General features: G+C 41.6%; 1 protein-coding gene across 4 annotated transcripts in view; it reads right to left on the bottom strand.

Annotated features, from left to right (window-relative positions):
* The window catches only part of METAP1D (methionyl aminopeptidase type 1D, mitochondrial), a 51424-nt gene extending 35150 nt beyond the window's left edge, over window positions 1-16274 (bottom strand). For 2 of the 4 annotated variants that reach the window (XM_072874251.1, XM_072874254.1), the window contains exons 1-2: window positions 16105-16272; window positions 15139-15264 (exon numbers count right to left, since the gene is read on the bottom strand). In XM_072874251.1, coding sequence (XP_072730352.1) covers window positions 15139-15264; window positions 16105-16144 — 166 coding nt within the window. In that variant the 5' untranslated portion in view covers window positions 16145-16272. Of the gene's footprint in view, window positions 1-15138; window positions 15265-16104 lie in introns of all 4 variants that reach the window. The other 2 variants (XM_072874255.1, XM_072874253.1) reach the window with 2 other exon arrangements.
* Window positions 16275-23078: the final 6804 nt, after the last annotated feature.

Here is a 23078-nt window from a genome sequence, read left to right as displayed (position 1 = left end):
TGATACAAAAAAGGGCATTCTTACTTCTAAGTAAAATTTAACATGACTGGAAGAGAAGGCTGCATAGCTGTCTGTGTGTCATGCAAGACACAGGCACATATTGCATTCCTCATGGGGAGGACTGAAAAAACAAATTAAAAATGGGCTAGTAGTAAAGCTATGCATGTGGCAAGAAGTACACATTGGTGCTATGAAGAAAGGACAGTGATCCTGGCAGCTCCTGGTAAATCCAATTATAGTGCAGACCCATCTTGACAGTGCTTTCTAAACCTGCAGATCTGCATGGGCAAACATTGATGTCTCAATTTTACTGGTGATTTCAGCTGCAAAGACACTATTTTTCCAATTTAAAAATCAGGTCAGTGAAGTTGTTCATTAAACCTCTATCCAGATGTGATTCATGACACACTATAAATTATTCTGAGGATTATAAAATAGAGCTGGCCAGAGAGAGTATAAAAGCCCCAACTCTGGAGTGAGCGCTGGTGGCACTCCCACAGCTTTCTGCAGAAGCCCAGCCACAGAACCAGGCACCTTCTGTGTCCAACTTCTTATCTTTGGTCTGTCTCTTGGAAGACTTTGGGCCAACACCTGGACAAATTCTGAGTGAGAAGCTTTGGCACTGAAATATATGAAAGATGTAGTAACAGAAGTTATGTGTATTGACAAAATCATAGCTGAGACATGTACAGGAGGAGGTCTCAACTCCTTTTGACTCTGAAGTCATCCCCAAATCAGCAAATTCAGTCAATTAAGCGCTAAGAATCCTGCTGCATATTTTAATCATGGAAAATGTGAAGTCCATTTCAATCCACCTGCATGGCCTATGGCAAAGTGATGTGATTGTGAATTCGAATTTTATGGCCTTGGCCACAACTTTATAAACATCAGGGCTCCCGATTCGCATTCACTGAGCAAAAAGCTACAGCAAAGTTGACTCTGACTTGGCTGCTGCCGCTGCAACGACACAGTCAGCAGAAGCGACGTGCCTGTGCCTCCGCTGTGCCTGCTCACGGTGCGGTGGTTGGTAGCCCATCATCACCACTTGTCGCACCAGAGGAGACAGGAGAGCACCTTCACCCCAGCCACCCCAGCAGGTTATTTTCAGCTGGCTGAACTTCCAGCTGGCAACCTCCCACCAACCTGTTTGCAATCTCCAGCTGGGTCCTACAGCTGGGGATACTGTTGCAGCAAGAGCTGCCAAAGTTTGTCTACCAGTAGCTTATTCTATACCTGATTTTGCAAAACAGTTTTTACAAAAGAGTTATTTGGACAAAACAGATCCCAAATGAACAAAAGTAGGATTGTCTTTACCAAGCAGGTTTTAGAAACACCCACTTCTCCTGCAGTCTTTGGGTTGCTCTGCAATTAAAGTTTTGCCAGAAAACATGTATTAGTTAAGGAAAGTACTCTACAACCCAAAACTCTTAGACAATGTAATGACACCACTAAGAAAACTGCTGGGACAGAGCTATACCAGCAAAATAATTCTTGCTGGTACAATTTGATCTTTTAGAGGAATTGATTTAAGCTTTCCCAGAGGAGAACTCTTCTCATGAGCTGACCTTCTGCTGAATTAGTAGGGTCTGCCAGAGCATGAACAAATCTTTATAAACCCAGACAAGTCCTACTACTTTATTTATTTCTTTAAAGAACACTCATTTCCTTTAAGTCTCTGTCACGAGCCGTAAGAAGTATGTTAATAATAATCAGTGCAGAACAACTAGGAATAGCCCTGAGAGGTGAGACCTGCCTAGTCACCTCACAGGTGTTCGTTCAGAAAACACATGGCAATGAAATTAAGCCTCATCACCCCCTACCATTTCATCCATGATGCAAGAGTGTGACTTGATTCTCAGACCTGCACAAACCACTGTGGGCAACACCTCATCTCGATGTCAAACCAGGACGTCTTTGCAAGACGACTATCTACTTTGTCCAGTGGAGAAAGACCTCAGCTCAACAACTCTAGATGAGTTTACAAGCACATTCAAGCTCTACGAACCCAAGCAGCATACAAGCAGATCTGCAGTGACCACATCACCTATGACATAAAGCACCTCATTTTTACGACTTGTGGAAGGAGGTTAGGAGCTCACTGTTGCTGTTTTCCAACTCCATCTTCACCTGTGTCTATCAGAAAATCTGAGACTGAACAGCCGGAATTTGTGAGAAACAATTTCTTTGCCATTTTCTTTCAATGTTATGCCATGTCTATTGACTTTCATAATTTAAAAAATACATAAGGCAGGACCTAATTTAAGTTTATGTGCAACTAAACATGAAACAGATAATCTGAGAAGTGTACACGTTCCTTTAGAGAACATCTGATATGCCTTAAGTATTAATGTATAAATTTAGATTGTGTTCATTACTGCAATAGTCCTTCATGGTTCAAAATGAGCTTGATCTAAAACTGAAACATAGCTTTAAACAGGTATTTTAACCATAAATACCTGAAAGTAAACAGCTTTAAAATGTGAAAGTTGGAGACTTTATACAGCTGGTTAGAGTGGCTGGTTATTTATCATCTAAACTCGAAAGAGAACAGTGCGACTCTCAAAAACACTCATGAAAGTTTTCTCAGGCTGCACGCTACAGAGTACGCCTGCCAAAAGGCCTCTGAGGAGCTCTGAAGAGCCCTTTATTCCCCTTTTCTAAGGCTTCCATGCAGCAGGGCAGTTTGTTGAACACTTGGTTTCCGACATTTTCCTCTTTGTTCAGAAATTAAGAAGTAAAGGGAAAGACATCTACTGATTTGGAAGGGACAACGGCTCTAAAAGAACTCCCCAGGGAATTGGTCATTTAACAAAATAAACAAACAAACTTTCCATACTTTGTTTCTATGTCATAAAACATTTCCAGATAGTTTTCCACTCAAATAATGTTTGTAATACAAACTATCTTAAAGGAATTTTAAAAAAATAATAATGCAAACTTCCCCTGTCCAGGAACATCCGTAGTAACTACCTCCGAGGAACAGCCAGTTATCATACGGATAAAGCCCCTTACCAATGAGTAGTTCAGCTTGTAAATATTACCTTAAATGATTTCTCCTAGATCCTTTTAAAAACATAGCAAGATAATGCAATAACTAAGACAAAACAGAGAATTCTGACACTTCTTATCATACTAAACACAGCCATGTACTATATTTTCCTGACTGAATTGCATCTAATAAACTACCAGACCTTACTCTGTGGTATATGAATTTTCATGCTTACTCTCTCACATTTTACTCCTACAATTAAAACATGCACTACTCTGGTTATGTGACACACCTTATAACATGAAGAGGACTGCACTTAAGTAATTATATATGAGTGTGAATGTTTTTAAGATGAGGCATTTGTTTCTTTCACATCTCTAACCCAATGCAGTAAATCAAGACTGGGGCCAAAGCGAGTATTTTATTATCCAAGCTGGACAGAATATAGGATGCTGATACATAATAAACAAGATGCAATTGTTTTCAACTTGTGCTTTGAGGAACCCTGGGAATTTGATGGCCACATCCAAAGACCATGAAAGACATTTTTTTAGAAAGCAAGTTCATTATCGATTTGTTTCAGCTCCCTACATGGGAATCCATATTGCCACTAGAGGATGCTTAGAAAAACCCATACTCAAAAAGCTTGAAGATCACTGAACCAACAGGTCACAGACAGGCAGGTCTGCTCTCAAACACAGAACAACATTGCCCCTTTTGTGGATGTTTTTGCCTGTCCAACAGGCAGTTCACTCTGACATTTATCAGAGAAGCATCCTGAAGAAGAGCACTATACCATACAGCACTGGCCGGCAGCGAGCACCCGGGGCAGGAGACTCCTCGGGGCAGGAGCGTAGGGGAAGCCTGGGTGCAGGAATGATCAAAGCAAAGGGCGGGTAGACAAAGGGCTGAGGAAACCTGTGCAATGTGGCAAGAGCCGCCGAGCAGAAGCGGCGCAAAGAACAGGAGCTTTGGTGACAACTGTGGAGACGGATGGAAAGGTCAGGGAGAGAAAAGTTACGGCAGTTCAGACAGAGCGTAAGAAGGGACAGAAGAAGCATCTGGCAAAATGGGAGAAGGTAGAAGATCTGGGAATTTGGCAAACAAAACCCAAGACATATAGAGAGGGTAAGAAATGACCAACTGAGAAGAAACCCTTGTTATATAATAACCTGGTTTTTAAAGTTTTGAAACGGTTCCTCTCAAAAAATCTAGAGTCTATTTTCACTCTAGATAATGCCGAAGACCAATGGTGTGACGTGAACTGCTGAACACAAAAAACGAGTGACTTTTCTTAGATGGAAACTAGAACTTGACTTCATACGGTGCCTTTCATACTTAGTGTGTAACAAATTGCTTTAAATACTGGCAGGCAAACAGCCATTATGCACTCAAGAGCTCATACATAATAATACTTAGCATTTTTATAGTGCTTTTCATCTTCAAAGTGCTTTACAAACAACTCATTAATCTCAACCAATGCACCTGCAAGGTAGATAAATACCTGCATTGTAGGTGTAGAAAGACACAGAAAGTTCAATGGCTTATTCAAGGCCATGCACACCACCAGCCCCAAAATCCCTGGCTCCTAGTCCCATGAAGGACCTGAGCCCCATCCTGTGTTGAGATCATGCCTTCTCTTCAGCCACGCAGCTGTAGGAGAACTTGTCTTACTGCAAGAAGGGTGCCGGCAGACTAGCAGGAGAGCCTCCCATTTCCGAAGCAGGCGAGCTCCCAAGGACCGCTAGCTCCCACCAGGACCACCAACCCAAGGAAGTGGGAAGTTCACAAGACACCAAGGTGAGACTCACGATGTAGGTTCTCAAACTGATTTGCCACCGAGCAGTGAGCTGAGAAAGCCTCTGTGTTGGCAAAAGACTCTGCCTCTCTCCCTTATTTATTTTGCAAACTGCTGCACAGTCTCCGGGGCAGGAGACTCCTACAATTCAGACCACAGAAACCTGAAGCCCAAGGCCTCCAAGTACAGCCACAATGCAAGAAAACTACTTCAGCTTCACTCCTCAGGCATTCTCTAACCATCAAAAACTTAGAATGAACTTTGCCTAGCAAGAACAGTAACTCTCTCCCTTGCTGGTGACTGGAGAAAAATTCTTAATGTGATTATACCACATGATTATACTTTTACCTTTTTGAGGTTTAAAAAGATCTGATAAGATTTTTTTTCCCAAGTTTTTTTTTTTAAACGTCAGCAACACCAGGAATGTCAAACCTGGAGCAGACAAGAAGCTTGGGAGATGTGAACTGTAACACAATATGTGTACTGTGCTACAGCAGAACTTATATTCCCTTACCCAGAGGAAAAGAATAATGATTTTTTAGTAATGACATCTTTATTTCAGATGTTTGTTAGTCACTAGATTTAAATACGTAAATCTGAGAATCCTTATCTGTTCAGTCTTCACATTCGCGATCCCAGAGCTTACAAGTTCTCCAGCCACTGTAGATCCTCCCAGGGTAAACAGCTCATGTTTAGAAAAATAAATGTCAGACAAACTCTTACAATAACAGAAAACCAAGAAATAGATGAAGGCAAATTTTTCCACACTTTTTCTTAAGATACCAGGGGAAAAGATCTCTCTACAAGCAATGGTATAACATGTTAGTTAAGATAAGCAGTAAAAGATAAATGAACAATGACAAAAATGTATGTAGCTAAAAGAGTAATTCACATGTTCTGCCTGCCTGTCCAGTTGACCTGGACATAAAAGCTAGAATAGGAAGAAAGAAGCAGGTTTTAGTTACACTTCCCCATCCTAATTTTCTAAACTTACAACAGAAAAAACCAACAGGGTCACACAATCCAGAACAACATGAAGAAACAGCTCTTGATCATTGAGCAGAAACAACATGTTCCCCACACTCAGAAGAATTTTAAGATAATTATTGCATTGCTTTAAAGGGGGCTTGTGTCTGACTGCCAACATCATGCTTTTAAAAAGAAGTATGTCAAATTTACAACTCCTGATGAAAATAAAGGCATATAAGAGCAAACTAAAAATAAAACACACAGGAAATGCAATTAAATTTCATTAGATTGAACACTAACACTCACTCTGCAATCATAAAAAAATTCTAAAAACATTTTCTAAATAAAAAAATCCACCATGATAATATTCTGCAGCTAACATAATATACAATGTTTATATAATGCAGCTTTTCTAACAGAATGAAACATATTAACAAGAAACAGATTAAAGAGAAAATTAAAATATGCAATTGTATCCACTAAACTCTGGAAGCATAAAAATGACAATGTAGTAAAAAAACCCCCAACATTATAACAGTAGTGCTGCAACACTTTTTGTTATTTTGTTTAATAACTTGTCACTTTATTTGCAAGCAGTAATCAAGAGATGTCAGAGTAACTTCTGTCGCTGCCTGTGCTCTTCCTTGCTTCTGTTTTCAGGCTAGGTTAAAAAGAATCTTTTCTCCTAATTATCAACGAACTAATACCAGATTTTACTGGTGGTGAGGTACGCTACCCATCAGTATAAGGCGATACTACATAAAAACACCAAAGAAAATTTAAAAAAGCAGGAGGCAAGGCTTGAACAGTTTTCTTTCAATTCCCTTGGGAACCGTGGTACTACAGGGCTTGGATTCCGGGGCAGAGGGGATCATGTTCATCAGTTACAGCAGCTCCTCTGGGCCTAAGTCCAGGTAGACTGTTTGTCTAAACTTGATGAAATAGAGGCGCCATCAGGTAACAGTAGTGGTCAGGGAGACTCCAGAAATGTGTAACTAAAAACTAAAAAATGAAATTAAAACACTGCTGTAGCCAAACAGCCTCCTTCTACAGGATGCAGTAACTGTAAGGCAGAGAGCGTACAACATACAGACTGCTCCTTGTACTCTCACTTTTTCACATAGTAACATGAAAGTTAGACCAGGCACACAAGTATATTTTAACAAACACTGATTTAAATAGAAATACGTAGGAAAGAAACCACTGTGACAAATGCACACAGCTTGAAGAGGCACAACATCAAAAAAAGGCAAAAAAAAAAAAAAAAGCAACTGCCCTGTAACCCATTCCCCCTCCCACTTCATTACTTCAATATATTTTCAAACTAAATTTTAATGCTAATAAATATTGCTAGATCAACAGCACTGGGATGTGGTGTCTAGAAGCACTGCAAGCCATCCAGGGTTGGCACATCACCATGTCAAACTGTCAAAGAGAAGAGACAGCAACTCTGTCTTGCCAGAGGTGCATTTCCAAGTGCTATAGGAATGTGCTTGCTTGGAAGCAGGGGAGAAGGAGGAATGAAAAAAAAAAAAAAGGAAAGAAAATTATACAATCCCGAATTGAGAAGATAATTGTAACTAGGGATCCTACAGGTGGTTTTAGCATGGAAAAGGCCTTTTACAGACTGCCTACACGATCAAGCACTCCTTTGAAAGCAGTTTGCAGTGGACCAGCAGAACTGTCACTGGAGAGTGCTCAAAAACTCCTAAGCTTTCGCTTAAATTTCCTCATGATTCACAACTGTCATAACCAGAACATCATGTCTAGTATGTCTGAATATTGTGGAAAGGAAAACCAGCTTAGATTTCATGACACAGACCTCTGCTGCAGCTTTAGCACCAGAACAGGTTCAAAACCAGAAGTAGCCTGTCTTCAATGTGACTTCCACAGAAACCCAGGTCTCTTCAGAATAAAAAAAGAAAATATTATGACACTATAGAAATATTTTTTTGGTAGCCTCAACCTTACACTCCAACTCTAGCTAAACGTAGAAAACCACACAAGAAATGAAGGGAAGCGTGCCAGACCAGCTCAGTTGGGTTTCCCCTGCACAGCTAGAGAATACCAACAACACACAATTCCCAGACTTTACAGACATGTGGTACGTTGTTTTTATGTATGCCTTAAATCCAGCTTCTGGTCTAGGTAGGGTAATTCAGTGCAAAAACTTGAGTAAAAGGAATATGTTATCTAAATGTCGAAAGCCACTTCACATATGTCCACAGTTAAACTGCGTGTTAGCCTGGTACCTTAGAAGCAGCAGGCTTTAGGGCAGCCTCAGGCCCCGTTTCATTCTGCCGATGCCACACTGCCACAAGACCCTCCACAAATTACTCCCTCGGTGCTACAGTTTCTCCATCTGTCAACTAGTGCTCACAATTTCAGTCCCTTTTGTCTGCCCTAGCTACCTGCACTGCTAGCTCTCGGAGGCAAAAAAATGTTATGCTATATGCTCATATGGCATTTGATACTGTGATTTTGGTTAGAGGAGCTATCTGCTCTAAAATACAATATAATTCACAATTTGAGGTCCAGAATTTCTTTAGGAATGAGTCCTTCATCCTTTCTATTCAAATGCAACGTATTACAGTAAACAAGCTTAAAGACCACCACAGACCTATGATATACTATACCACTATTCATGATGTTTTAAGTAACAGAACATGCAAGAACCAAGAAGCCAGAGACTTCATGTGCAGTTCGATCCTGTACATAGGCTCGGCAGGGTCATTTTCTGGTGTAGATTTTAGGAACCTGTATCTCCTTTTAATTTAATCCCTAGAAATTGTGAAGTGGTATCCCTTATTTCATTGATTTGCTGTATAAGTATAGGGAAGGTTAAATCAGTCATTTGGTTCTTTGCAGAGCCACACTGAGATCTGCGTGTTGGTTAACACCGTGTTTGTGAGCCTGAAGAGACCTACCCCTTCAGTAAGAGACAAAGTTTGCCTTTTGTGCTGCCCAAAGCCAGCAGTGAACTGCACACCTGGAATTAAAATCACAGACATGACTTTCCATTTCAGACTTTCCACCCTACTACACGGTATTATGGTGAGCCTTTGCTTCTATACCTGAAGCTAGGTAAGGAAAAGCCAGACAAGAACAACAGCCTTTGGCAGGCAACACAGAAGTTGTGCATGCGAACAGGGAGTGCTCCTCGCTCATGGGCATCCCCACGCCTAACTCTGAAGACAGAGAGCACTGTAAAACCTATTTTGGAAACACGGCAGCAAGCCAAGTCCCTGTGATGGGGCATCCCAGTTTCTTGGTAGAGGCTTTCCCAGAGCCTTCTGGTGTTTCCCTTCAGGGTTAGTAGCCTACGCATGCAGCTGGACACCAGCCCTTACATGGAATTGCTGCACCAGGACGGTGAGCTGCTGCAGATGATGGAAAAAGTTTCAGAGCTCTGCGACGGGAATGGAAAGAGAAAGCAGCTCCTTTCTGCTTAGGGAAAGATCCAGGTGAGCTTTAAGGAAAACTCTGCAAAGTGGAAAATGATACATGTAAAATACACTTCCAAACCAGTTCAATTTTGCCTGAAGGATTACAGCTAGGCTTAACTCAGTTAACTTCTGGTATCTAAAAAGGTACCTGTCCAATATATTTATCACAGGCTAAGTACTGGCAGATATAGGACACTGCCTGGGACCTGGCCACCCAAGATACAAGGCATGCAGACCAGAGAAAGCATTCACAAAAGGCTGAAACTAAGTACTCTTCAGGAACTTGTCATGAATTTTGTCTCTATGTGGATTTTAATTATAACCGTAACGGTGATGCTCCAGCACCAGGTCAATGGGCACCTTCCTACAAAGAAGAAAAGACACTCTATTTACAGGAATGAATGGCTACATGAGTAGGCATGGGTCAGCAAAGCTGTCAACGTGGCAGAAAATGTTGAGTTTCAGCAGCTAGCCACCAACTGAAAACACTCAGGTAATGCCTAACATCACTTATACAGATCACTTAAACACTGCACATGAAAACACTGCTGCTTTATAAGCCGGCAGCTGTGCCAGCCTGGCTGTAGGCTGCTGCCAGGAGCAGGGATGCCACCCTCCCTCCTGCATCAAACCAGACCCGGGAGCTGCCGACCCAAACACAGCCTCCACCACGGCGGCTGGTTTTCAGGTAGATCAACAAGTTGATCCAACTCACGCCATGGCTGGACATCTGCGAATTACTTTCCTTCATTTAAAGGCAATTTTAGCTAATGCTGTCTGATTGAGAAACCTAAGCTCATGGAGAAACCACACCCTACAAATCCATCCACAGCCAGAAGTGATAGGTCTTGTCAGAACAAAGGGGCTGTGTGCTGCCAACAATACATTACCTCTCAACTGAAAGAAGAGAACAATTAAACACTTTATTGAAAGGGGAATATTTTTTCTCTCGTGCCTCAAACCATGAAAGTGCATGTCTCCCCCAGAGTTACTCATTGCTGCACTGTTGAAATGGGAATAATTCCTCGTCTGCCTGATTATTTTCAAGACAGGGATGAAACTACCTTAGGATCATTTGAAAAATGTTAAAAGTGTACTACAATCAAATGGTTTGAACTTCCACTGTGCATCATTTGCAGCTGATAATGCTAATGTTAAATTCTGGAGACATGAGTCTGTCTACAAATTAATGGAAAATGTGAATTAATATTTTCTTCCAGCTAATTGCCCAGCTCATATATTGCACAGTGCAGCCAAGCATCATTTGATCTTGAAAACTCTCTAGTGAAAGTTTTCAATCAGTTTTTCTCATCTGCCAAAAAAACTTCAGAATTACAGGACATATTTCATTATCAGTCTGGAATACCAGGAAACGTTTAGTCAAGACTCCCCAAAACTGTTATCTGTATATGCTACAGTTAATTTTTTAAAACGCATTAGCTTAAAAGTATTGAAAGTTACAATAGGTGAGGATTAATTTTTTTGAGTTGCACATTTCTAAGTTTCTTTTTAATGGTGATGAAGATATGGATGAAGAGATACTTTTAGCATTTGAATATTAATAGCGCTAAGAACATTTTTATGATTCATTCGTAACATGAGAATAATCTCATATATATTGACGTTTATGGTTAAATACGCTTATCAAAGGGCAAGCTACAACAATTTTTTTTAAAGAAATGTAACGCCTATTTCAAAATGCATCATCAAGAAGATGGAAACAGATTGATTCAGTAGCATATGGCAGTTAAAGGATCTGGCATGCATGCTTTGATTTCAGCAAAAAAGAAAATTACCTTATTTTGAGCCCTCCTTTCATTTCCTCTTAAAAATATTGAAAGTTTGCATTTCATGAGACCATGAGCTTTATCAAGGGCTGCAGACTAACAAAATGCACGATATGGACCGTGTGTATCAGAAATACTGCTTAGTAAAAGATTCAGTAAAGTTTTTATGGACAACTCAAGAGACAGGACTCTTGTATTAGACAGTCATTAATGGTCCATCTTCTAACCCAAATTCACTCAATTCCTTAAGTTTGGTCGAATGTTTTATGTCAAGTCCAATTCCAATGCAGGAGTGAAAAAAAAAGGTTCCCATTTGGACAGAATGCACAAAATGGCTAAATATCGATAATGATAAAGATCAACTCCAAATTAAGGTTAAGGTAATGGAAATTACATGTCCCTAAAATACAGTTCAGTACCTTATTTTTCACAGGGGTGTCCCCTGCTTCCCCAAGGACCAGCAGGCACCCTCAGCTGCGCTCATGAAACAAAGCTGACCACAGGTGTTTGATGAATTCTGGATAATGAATAAATATTTCATGAATAAAAGTAAAAGAAATATAAAAGGAAAGGAAATTAAGCACACTAGGGGAAGGATGCCTCAACTCAGTTCAGATGCTGATTCTGCTAACTATTCAGGAGGATGCTAGATTCTCTGTAGCAGGCTGTGTGGGTGAGGAGGTGACATGTTGGCATGTCCAGGTTCCCGTCTACGGAAGACGTGGGTTAGTGACGGCAGTAGGGTAACAGAAACTGCTGCAAAAAAGATTCCCAGAGTGTGAAGACAGTCCTCTCCCCTTGCAGGTGGTGGAACCTGCAATAGTTTTGGATAGATATTACTCAGCAAGGTAACCAATTTGATCTGACCATGTTTCGGGAAATCAAAAAGCCATGGAAAAGGAGATTTGAAGAGATTTACAGCAGGCACTTTATGTATTCATTTAACCACCTCCCAGCTGGAGACTCCATAGCATGCTTCTGTACACTGACATGCAGAGTTCAACATATAAGGGTAATTTAGAAGTTGACTATCAGTTTTACCATTCTAAATGGCAAAGCCATGTCTGACCACAAAGAAAAACACTACATAAAATTATATATATGCACTCTATCTAAAGGATGTAAACCAAATAATTTCATATTGCCTCAGTCACTTGCTACACCTTCTTCTATTAGTCCACTCTCTGCAGGGTCTGAACTAATATTTTTAACTTCTGTAATGCTTCAGAATAGTTTGATGATTTTCATATAAATAACCTGCTGGAGAAGAGTTTATTATTCCTTTGAAATACTCAATTTTGCCTAGACTAACTATGAATTGTAGACAATACTCAACCATGCATTACTGACAAGACCCCTGAACCAAACTTGTGATCTACATGGCCCAAGTAAGAATGCTCTGTAATAAAAAAAAAAATTGAAAAAAAAAATCTGATTTCTAATGAGACTCACCACCTCTAGGCAAACTTGGAAGTGCAAGGCTTTGAAGCTGTATTGCAACAAAATCAAACTCCAGCTATGCCCCCCTGCCTTTTTTTTAAAAAGGTTTAAAAACATATTTATGTATCTCCTCTTCCTTTTACTAACAGAAGGGAAAAGAGTAACATTCTCAGAAAAAATCTGAAAAGGCCCTGCATCCGCAGGAGAAAAGTATCTCACAACATCTCACATACCGTTGTGTTGGAGACAGCTACAGGTTTTCCAGATTTATCGGTACCCATTTAGGAGCCCGCATACGAATTCCCAGTTCCGCGAGGGGCTTAACAAGGCGGTGTACAAGCAAACGGACAGCCTGGGAACACAGACTACATATCTAAGAAATGTACCACCCACCGTCAGTCTACAGGGACTTTACTTTAAAAGTCTGGCCAACAATACACCACATAGATTATTACAGAATACTTATTCATAGTTAGAGATAGGGAAGCAAGATCAGAGATCAGTTATATCAGTATTTAACACAGTAAGTAACTCATTTTACAAGGGATGTCCTCTCATCAATTATTTTCCTGTGGCTCAAAGTCCTGAAACTTCATTATAAGAAATTAGGGGCTTCTACTCTACAGTAATTTACTTGCCTAAAATGAATAAAGCAATAAGAGACTACTATGCCTTAAACCATCTAAGCTGTATTTGTAGACATGCAGTTCTTTGATGTCTTCTACTTCATTTTATTACCAATGAAGTATCACAGATGCAATTATTGTAATACCTGAAACTGTCATAATATGTAATTAGACCATTTACAAGCCAATGAATCACCATATAATCTGTACTATTTCTAAGTACAAACCATGCCATGACACACCGATTTGATGTGTCTATGTTCTGGATGTTTCTTAGTTTTCTTTCACAAAATGATAAATGCAATTCACACTTCTATGCATTGCCTGTAAAATTCTTTTCAAATACTCTGCAAGAAAGGGTGGCAGCTAAAATGCAGTTCAACCCACTGCAAGGCCACTCTGAAATGCAGTGTTTGAGCACACAGAATTTCACAAAGGTTTGTGCAAGCCACTCACACTCTTACAAAGTTGTGTACCTTCTCCTTGGGTTGACACTGTTGCAATTCTCACACTAGCAAGGCAGAGACTATTCAAATAAATTCCCCGATATGCCTACTAAAAAGGCACAAACTGTCTTTTTAACTTCCTACAATCTTTCATTCAATTTATTCTCTTTTTTTCAAACATAATAAAGATTTTTTAGGCTAGCTGAAGTCCTTCTGATATGTGGAGGAAGTATTTAACCAGAATACAAACTTCCAAGATCTCTGCTGTTCAAATGCACTTATCTAGAAACAGTTCCATAATAAAGAAAATTTTGCTTTAATCATTTATAAAAACATAACATCAGAAATATGAAAAAATATCACAAAAGAGGCTATAAAAAGGTAATTTTTGTTCAATTTAGGTAGAATAGATTCCCTTAGGTGAACAGAAATCTCATTTAAATTACTTCCGTCTTTCAGTATTTGCAAATTAAATTATACTGAACTGTCCAATTCAGAGAAAATTGGATTTAGTTTAATCAGTCTTGTCTGAACTATGACAGTTTTGCTTTTTCAACTTCTGGAAATGCATATCCACTAGGGGAGCTGAACAAGGTTTGATGCCTGAAGGGAAGGTATGAAGGCTTAAAAAATTTAAACGGTTTGGCTCTTTTAACTGGATGACAGACATCAGGTTTCTAGGTGTGGAGGTGGCTGGAGGCAGTGGTAGGGCATGGACACATGATCAAAACAATATCCAGAACAAAGGACTGCAGACACAGAACTGCTGCAGCAAATAATGAAGAACAGTATGAAGCTGCACACTAAATTTCAATTCATTTGAGATTCAAACAAAAAACCACATTGCTTGTATGGTGTTGTACACTAAAAGGTGTGATTCCATTCCGCATGCTTCCACACACGTGAAAGAGTGAAGGGTTTGACAGCTGTTAGAAATAAAACAAATAGGAGACTCTGAAGGCCAAATGTTCCAGCTCTCCCCAGAGTTCAGCTGATGCTCAGATTCCAAGAGTCCAGTAGAACTGAAATTTCCTTATGGGTATGAGCCTTCACCACTGAAAAAAAAAAAAGATGTGGCACTTCTGCCCTGCAAAATTCAGGATTAACAATAAAAGGCCTTTACATTTTCCAATGGTTTTCAAGGCTGTTGGATAGAATGAAAAATAAAAGTACAGTAGAAGATCAGGATCAATAACATGAGAAAAGGGACTGAAATTTTGTTATGCCAGGTGTAAAGCATTGCAGTATTATGCTTTAGCTGAAAGCACAGAGCATCCAGTTTAATGCTTAAGTTAAAATTAATCTGGGATCACTCTATCCCCTATTACTACACTAAGCATTTAACAGTCTTAAAAAAAATTAATCATACAAGTTTTTCATCAAGATCATTGTGAGGTATTTCTTCTGTTCACACATTTAAGATTTTACAATGGGTGCTAAAAAGAAACACTCACAGAATGGTACGCCCCGAGAGCTTCTAACCTTATTTAACATGAGACAATAAAACACTGAGGGGAAGGAATGAGAGGTAAATAACGTTACCCCAATAAGATAACGCATTTTTCAGCAAAGTACAGCATCTTGTACAATCGTTTGTATGTGTTAATAAGTCAGTAAGACACACAGGAGTGACTCACTTGTGAGTGGTAGCAACGGTGGCAGTGGTATGTAGTAGCTGGTATGTAGTAGTGGTATGTAGTAGCCGGCTATGTGGTAGCAACGGTGCTTGCAGGAGGGCCCCGGAGTATGAGGGATGGTGGGACCTGAAAAGCCATTACACACTGGCATGCCAACTGTAAAAAGTTCTGCAGTTGAATGGGTTGGTAGAAGAACCATGTATACTTCTGCCAGATTACTTTTTCTGTCAAACGCTTCAATTGTAACAGCAAAAATTATCACAGCAAAACTAGGGCAAAATACTCCCGTGGCATGCCTGTACTGTACATCCCTACCGAGACGGCAGGCGCTGTCCTGCGCTGACCGGTGCAGCCAGGGCAGAGGGCCAGCTCTGCCTCCGTTCCTAGCAGCGCGCCAGGGCACACGCAGTAATGAAAGTACAGGCTTGACAGCTGCCATGGGACAGGGCCGGAGCCCAGCACGGGACCCTTTTTTTTCCCCTTCGGAAGGCGCACAACCTCAGGTCACCGCCCGTCTCCCGGGGAAGGCGGGCGGGCTCTACCCCACCGGAGCCCCACCGCAGCCTGCGCGCCCGGGGCGGCGGCAGGGCGGGAGTACACCGCTTGCCCCGCGCTTCTCTGCCGTACGTGCGTGGGACCTCCAACTTCTGCGCGGCCCCGCCTGCGGGACCCCGCTGCGGCTCCCCAGGCCCCGCCGACACGCACCGCTCCCGCCCCGGCGCGCCTTCCCCCGCCCCGGCGCGCCTTCCCCCGCCCCGGCACGCCTTCCCCCGCCCCGGGCGCTCCGGCTGACGGCGCGGCGGTCTCTCCGCTAGGGCGGCGGCGGGTGCTTTCGCTCCTCGATTTCCAAGCACGCCCCACATCGACAGCGGCGCCGCGGCGGCCGGCGGGAAGGGCGGAAGGAGGGCAAAGCGCCGCGCCGGGCCCGCGCCTCCCCGCCCCGCGGCGGCGGCGGCGCGCACTCACCTCCGCTCCGCAGCACGTTGACAGCTCTGGACGCCGCCATCTTGCCCACGTGAGGCGGGGTCACGTGGCCGCGGGAGGCAAGCCGGGCGGGAGCGGGGGAGCCCCGACTGCCTCGCGCCGGGCGCGCGCGGGACGTGGGGGCGCGGGGCTGCCTCGCGCGCGGCGGCCGCCCCGGCGGTTGCTGGGGGCAGCGGGTGGGCCGGGGCCGGTGTGCGCGCGCCGCCTGAGGCGGAGGCGGGTGCCGGCAGGTAAGCGCCGCCCCGCCCCGCCCCGCCCGCGGGTGTCGGGCAGGTGCGTGACAAGCCCGTCCCCTCAGGGCAGCCGGCGCCGTGCCCGAGCCGGGCGGCCTCCCGCAGCCGGCGGCCGTCGCCTCCGCGCAGCCCTCCCCCGCTGCCCCGTAGCCCTCGCACGGCGCAGCTCGTCAGCCGGCGGGCGCGGGGCCCGGCTGCTCCTCGGCTGTGGCCGTGGTTGTGGCGGCGGGGCGGGAGCGCCCCCTTCCCGGCCTTCCACGGCGGGGAGCTGCGGGGGTTTGAGCCAGGCGGTGGGGCGGGCGGCACGGGGCATGGCGGGCTCTGCCGCCGGCCGCGCGGGAGCGGGGTCTGCAGGTGACAGCCTTCAAATGTCAGCGCTGATCCGCGCTGCCCTTCGTGGCAGCCCGGGCCTGTCCTGCGGTGGGACGCTGGGCGGCCTTCAGGCTGTGGTTCCCCTGAAGTGCCCTTCTGTATCGTTTCCATCCCGCTCGGGTTTATGACGTGCCTAGCAGGCTTGGAGTCTGTACCCTTTCCACCAGAGACGTGGCGGAGAGACAGCACTTCCCAAAGTGGGACTCAGTCTCGGAAGAGCTGCAACCATACTGTTCCGTGAGTGCTGGAGCTACCTCATCGTTTCTTTTTCCTTGTTTTTTAAACTTTTTCGTACTTTTGTGAATAAAAAGATGAACCACTCCCTATGAACTAAGTTTTTGCTGTTATATTTGTTTTAAAGCCTATGCAGAGTCTGAAGGATAAAGCTTGAACCCTAAAACTCAAGTATTTTTCTAGCTAAATGCATTATTTCCTCTGCACAGCCAAACTTCATGCATTTAGAAAAGATCTAAAAGAGCAGACTTTTCAGTAGAGCAGCATCTTTCCAACCTTCTGTGGTACAGGTATCACCTTACTTTAAAGAAATATCACCATCTTGCACAGTGTTGGTGTGGTAGGTTTCGTTTGCAGTCAAATAATTATCAAACTAAACTTCTAATGTCCATTTATCATTTTTATTTTCTACCCTTTTGTTTCATTGCCTGCATTTGGCTTGCCTGTATGAACTCTTTTTTTTTTTAAACACATTTTGCAGTTGTTTTGAAATTACGTTCTTATGGCTAGTCAGAGTTTGAGAAACACTGTTACAGGACGTAAATCCAACAGCTGGCAGGCAAATACTAAACCTAAAGGAATCCAATCACCAAATGAAGAAATGACTAGAATGCATTAGGGTAGTGGTTGCAAGAGTAGAGGGAAGAAACCAAAATGTGGAAGTAATACACACATGTAATGATCTTTGTATCCTTACACACGTGCACGTGTACACACACGGCTAACCTGTGGGATAAGTAAGCAAATTTTCAAATAAGAACAGAGGCTGACTGTTTATCTCCAGACTTATTTATCTCCTGGTATAGCTGTTAGTGGTTTTTAACTTCACATCTTCAAATTTTATAATTTAGTTAACAAGAAGAGACTCAAAGCCCAAGGCAGATGGGAATGCTGATGTTCCCTGTGCTCTGGAAAAAGCCCAGAAAATGTATGAACTTAAAAGTTACACTGTAAGTATTTCTGCCTTCTAGGAGCAAATTCGAAGAGTTCTCTGATCAAAACACTGTTGCTGTGATCCTCTCAGCGGTCCTACACAGACATGGCTAGCAAAAGTGCATCACTTAATCAGCTGCCACGGCGCGATAGGCAGCCTATCATATAGCTTATATCCAGACCACATAGTAGTTTGAAGATCAATACAATACATTGCGCTGCCTCCAAAAAATAGAACAATCCACTTCTTACGGCCACATTCTGCACCAACTGACATGTTTCATCATCATTATTCAGTGAGGGGAGAATGATAGGATTTGAACAGCAGAAAAATAGAGCTAGAAATAAATGAAGAAATAGCATGGCTAAGCTGCCCAGTTACACCTCGTGAGCATCATTACCCACTGCTCACTGGTGAGAGGCATGCATACATTTCATTTGCAGGACAGAAATGCACATGTTTTCACCTCGTTCCTAATTCTACAACATAGTATGGTCTTTCAGGAGTTTGAATCTCATCAGGCATAATTTTATCTTATTTTCTATCCTGGCAAGGCTTTAGGAATGCAGACACCCAACCGTTGGTTCCATGACAGCAATGTACAGTGTAAAGCAATCACACATTATTGATGCTCAGCGTAAGTAACTCCATGTATGCTGGAGTGGGTGTGCTTGTGTGTGCCTAAAGAGGACAGCACACTTCACATAAAAGTAGCCATGTATGATGAGTAATTCACCATCTTTTCCCGAACTGTCCCTAAAGGAGAGAAACAAAGTGCTCTAAGGTAGCCTAGTCGCACCTTTGTTATGTAAGTCAATAAGTATTTCCTACTCAGTGGAATGAGAGGCCACTGTTAGAGAAAATAAAGTGAACCTCTGGCTTTTGTCTGCAGCCATAAGACCAAAATTCCACATTGTAACAGCCTGAAAACTGCTTGATGGCATAACAAAATGCAGGAATTGGAGAAGATACTAGTTATGCTGCTACCACCTTTGTAATTACCTTGTCCTTAAGTGTCAGATTATTTCACAAATACTTGTAGGTATCTGCTAGCGGTTAGACTGGACCAATTCCTTTTGCATATCAGAAACCAAGAGGGGATCGATCGAATTACGATCGATTACATTCCAAGAGAACAACTGTGTAATTTTTGCAGTCTCTCGATGAATCGTAAGCCTAACAACAGTCATTATTCAGTAGTCTCTAATTTATGCTTAGATGCAGGTTTTTTCCCTTTACTAAGAAATATGGATAACAGATATAGGTTTGTTAGGAGCTTTATACCAGTAAAATGAGGATGAGTATCTCAGAAAAGGAGAGATACACTGTATCCTAACAGCAAACCTGAAAAATCATACTCTGCCATGTTCAAGTTCCGTCACCAAAAGAAAATACATCACTTTTCCCTCATGTATATAATTGTCTTTTGTTCACATTTGGCAAATACTCTGAAATGTTTAAGATGGACAGTGATGTCTCAAGCTGTCCTGAGCTTCAGGCTGGAAGGCAGCTTTGGAGAAATCACTTTTTTTTTTTTTAACACATCTGTGTGTTATGTTCTTCAAGGAGAGTCTTGCACATCCCATCTCACTTAGGTTGGCTCTGTGCTGTTGGAGTCAGCATGTTCTAAATGTAGAATCCCAAATTTATTTCCTCCCAAGGTATTGTGCAGGCTGATATTAAAATAAGCAAAAGATGTGGTAAGGAAGACAGAGCACTAGCCTTTTAAATGCAAGTTTGAAAGCAGTCTGTAACAGTCTATAAAACAATAGTTATGCCTTATGTATACATGAACTGTTATGTAGAGCAACATAGAAATATGCTTCTTGTTTAAGTATAGCAGCTGGATACTTCTGGGTTTAGGCTTAGACTGCTTAGACTTTCCTATCTAAGATTATCTTAAAAGATGATTTAGTTCCACAGCAGTTTTTGCTGATGAGGCTGGTGCTGTTTGGGTCCTGCTCTAATCATAGATAGGTGTCCTTTTTTCAGCAATGGTGTTCATCTGATCCATGGTAAGATAGTTTGGAGTCGTGAACTTGCAAAAAATCAAAACCCTCCTACAACAGTGAAACAGAATATGTATAATCAGACAAAGCTACACCAAACTGTTACATCACAGCTCTAGGGAAAGCAAAATGACATATTAATGGTCCCTATCATATTGAACTCATTCCAGGCAAAGATTTTATCTTTTCCATGAAACTATGAAAGTTTTAAAAACATGAACATCCCATACCACTCTGAGGAAGGCTTAACTGGAAGACTGACAAGCATCTAAAAATAGCAGCTATTGAACATGGAACACCTCCCTTATTGCTGTACTATTTAGAAACAAAAAGGGGATGTCAAGCTCTTCCCATTGATCTAGATTTCCTTTACGTTTTATCTCTTCAGCTCAAACTGTGCAACAACCGTAAATGGAGCACATACCTCCTATATGAGGAATGTTTACAGCATTACATGTTCTTTATTTCCTAAAGAAAGAAGCTAGTGCTACTCTCGGGGAAAAAAAGCACACAGTACTGCTCCTGCTATATAGATTTTTTGCAATGGCAAAGAGGGGATTCTGAAACGCTCTTGCCAAGGCTTTGTCTTCATCATGTCATTACCTGAGATTCCTTCAATTTGGGTGGGAGCCTTATATCTGAAATGAGCTTTGAAAAGCAGAAGGAGGACTTTTTTTTTTTCCCCCTTTTCTCTTTGCTTCTCTAGTCTGGAGAATTAAAAATATTTTGAACATGGAGATCTGGAAATTGTTAGATTAATGATCCTTTTTACACTTGCTTGTACCATTATAGGTCTAAAAAGAAGCTCAGGTACAGAGTCTGTAGTCTCGTTTCTTGCAATGCCTGTTACTGAAGGCTTTAGTGCAAGGAACAAAGAACCTAGTAAGCACGTATTTGAATGAGTGGTTTTGAGTAGAAACTGGTATTTGCATTATTTTTCTTTTTACATTGTAAAAAAGATTTGAGTGATAGGGAGGCAAGCCCATTCCTACAATTTTCCCTCCACAGATATAAGCCAGTATGATGGCAAATAGCATGCCCTGCCTGAGCAGAGCTTGCATCTATTTGTATTGCTTTGTGTAATAGCCTTCCATTTTTACTGGTTGCACTAAATTTTTACCCTCATGATTCCAAACACTGCCATGGGTGTGGTTAATAGCCTTTTGCAAATGAAACATTTTAATAGAGAGAAGTCAGGATTTGACTGAAATCTTTCTGGTCATTGGAGAAAGAACTAGCAGTGTAAAATGACTGGAAATACTGATGGCATGGGGAAAAAATGTTCCCATGACTTTAAGTTAATTTTTCTGAGAAAACTGAAATATCTGCAACAGATACTTGCTTATGAGATACAGATTTTAATATTTTAGCATGCTGTCTTTTTGTCAACTTCAAGTCCAAATTATCCTAGCAAGCAATGTTTCACAAAGCAGTAGCATTAGAGAATAATATTTTTAAACTGAAAGCTGAGATTCCAAGCTTTTAGGTGATAGGCTTACGAATATAACAGGTATTTCGAGCTCTAACAGTTTGATACTGATGAAATTAGGTCAGAACTGACACTGGGAGAAAAGGTAAAATGGCAAAATATGCAACATAAGATTTTCAAGCCTTCTAGTGTCTGACAGTCATACAATATGATAAAGGAAAAGCATAAAGAGCAACAAAGTCTCAGTGAGAGACAAAACAGAATTGAAAAAATGATCTATATAAGCAGACGTAAATCCTTCATATAGACATTATGGGCTGCTTACCCTCCTGCTGACATTGCAGAGACAGACAATAGGTCAGTCTTGAATTGCCACATAGCAGCTTTGTGTGTTTGTTCATAGGAGGCACGGACATTTACTGTCCAAGATACTGCTTCAGCTACATAGACCTTTATTCTCCCTACTACAGCAGCTAAAATGGCCTTCAAATCCTGCAGCTTCAGGTAGCTTGCTTTCTCAGTTCTGAAACTATAGGTTTTCTGTTGTATTTCTTCAGGTTATTAGTTGCTGAGCTAGAAGTTGTTTCCTAGTAGCTGCAGTAGGTAACTTTTATGTTTCAAAACACATGAAAGGGAACAGTTTGACCCAGGTTTCTAAACATAAACATTTTTCAGAGTTTGATTTACCTTTTAGGACAAAATCTTGGATTAGCATCATTGACAACAACTTTGCATGGAAAGAAAATTTATCTCTACCAGTTGAACTAAATTCACCATTTTAGATACTCCACTGAATTTTCTTAAAGTAGATTCACTGTTGCTGTGACTGGATTTGTAAGTCATGGAAGGGCAAACTAGCAGGCCGATGCCAGCAGCATCTACAATGAAAAACTTTAAATATACTCACAGATCTTATGTACATTCTGAAAAGAATATTCAGACGCACAAAACTCTTTCAAATGTTGTATCAGTATGTTGTGCAAAGTTTCACTTGATGTTTGAGGGAAATGACTGAAGAATCTGGATTTAATAAAAATGCAGAAAAAAGTCATAAATTAAATCACATAAACCTATTATTAGTGTTTAAGTTCCTGTTAGCACGCAATAACTCAAAAGAACAATAGCAGCTTAAGATAAGAAACCTAGGATAACAGATTATATGTTTGAACAAAAATAATTTTTAGCCAGGATTACTTTAGTATCATATTGCGCCCAGAATAGGAAAGGGCTCTAATAGCACTCAGCATCAGCTATCCAGTTCCTACACTCCTCACATTTAGAGTCGAAAAGTTGCTACTAAGCCTCAGTGTTCATTTTTTAGCTCACAAATCCACAAAATGGGATCCCCCCAGTATCTAAATGCAATTCTATACAGACAGCTGTTATTAGTTCACAGGTCCTCTCTCAGCATGCAGAAGTCAGACAATACTAGTGATAGCTATGCTATTTTCTATACTACGCTGGTATTTGTTTAAATATAGTAGGAGGTCCCTGTTCATAATTATGTTAATACAGAAATATAAACAGGAGTTACACAAAACTTACTAAACTTTCGACAAAACTTACTAAACTTTTGACAAAACTTACTAAACTTTTGTAAACAGTATTAAACTTTTTTATTTCATAAAGATGGCTTGCTGAATAGCTGGAGTTGCTGCTGTGTGTACTTCAGAGACAAGAATCCTGTAGCTCACTTGTAGGTGAAATTTGTTATCCTGTTGAAAACCAAGGAACAAAATATCCGG

This window comes from Ciconia boyciana, chromosome 10, assembly GCF_034638445.1.
Source record: "Ciconia boyciana chromosome 10, ASM3463844v1, whole genome shotgun sequence".
Classification (NCBI taxonomy): domain Eukaryota; kingdom Metazoa; phylum Chordata; class Aves; order Ciconiiformes; family Ciconiidae; genus Ciconia; species Ciconia boyciana.
This window is presented reverse-complemented; position numbering and strand designations above follow the sequence as displayed.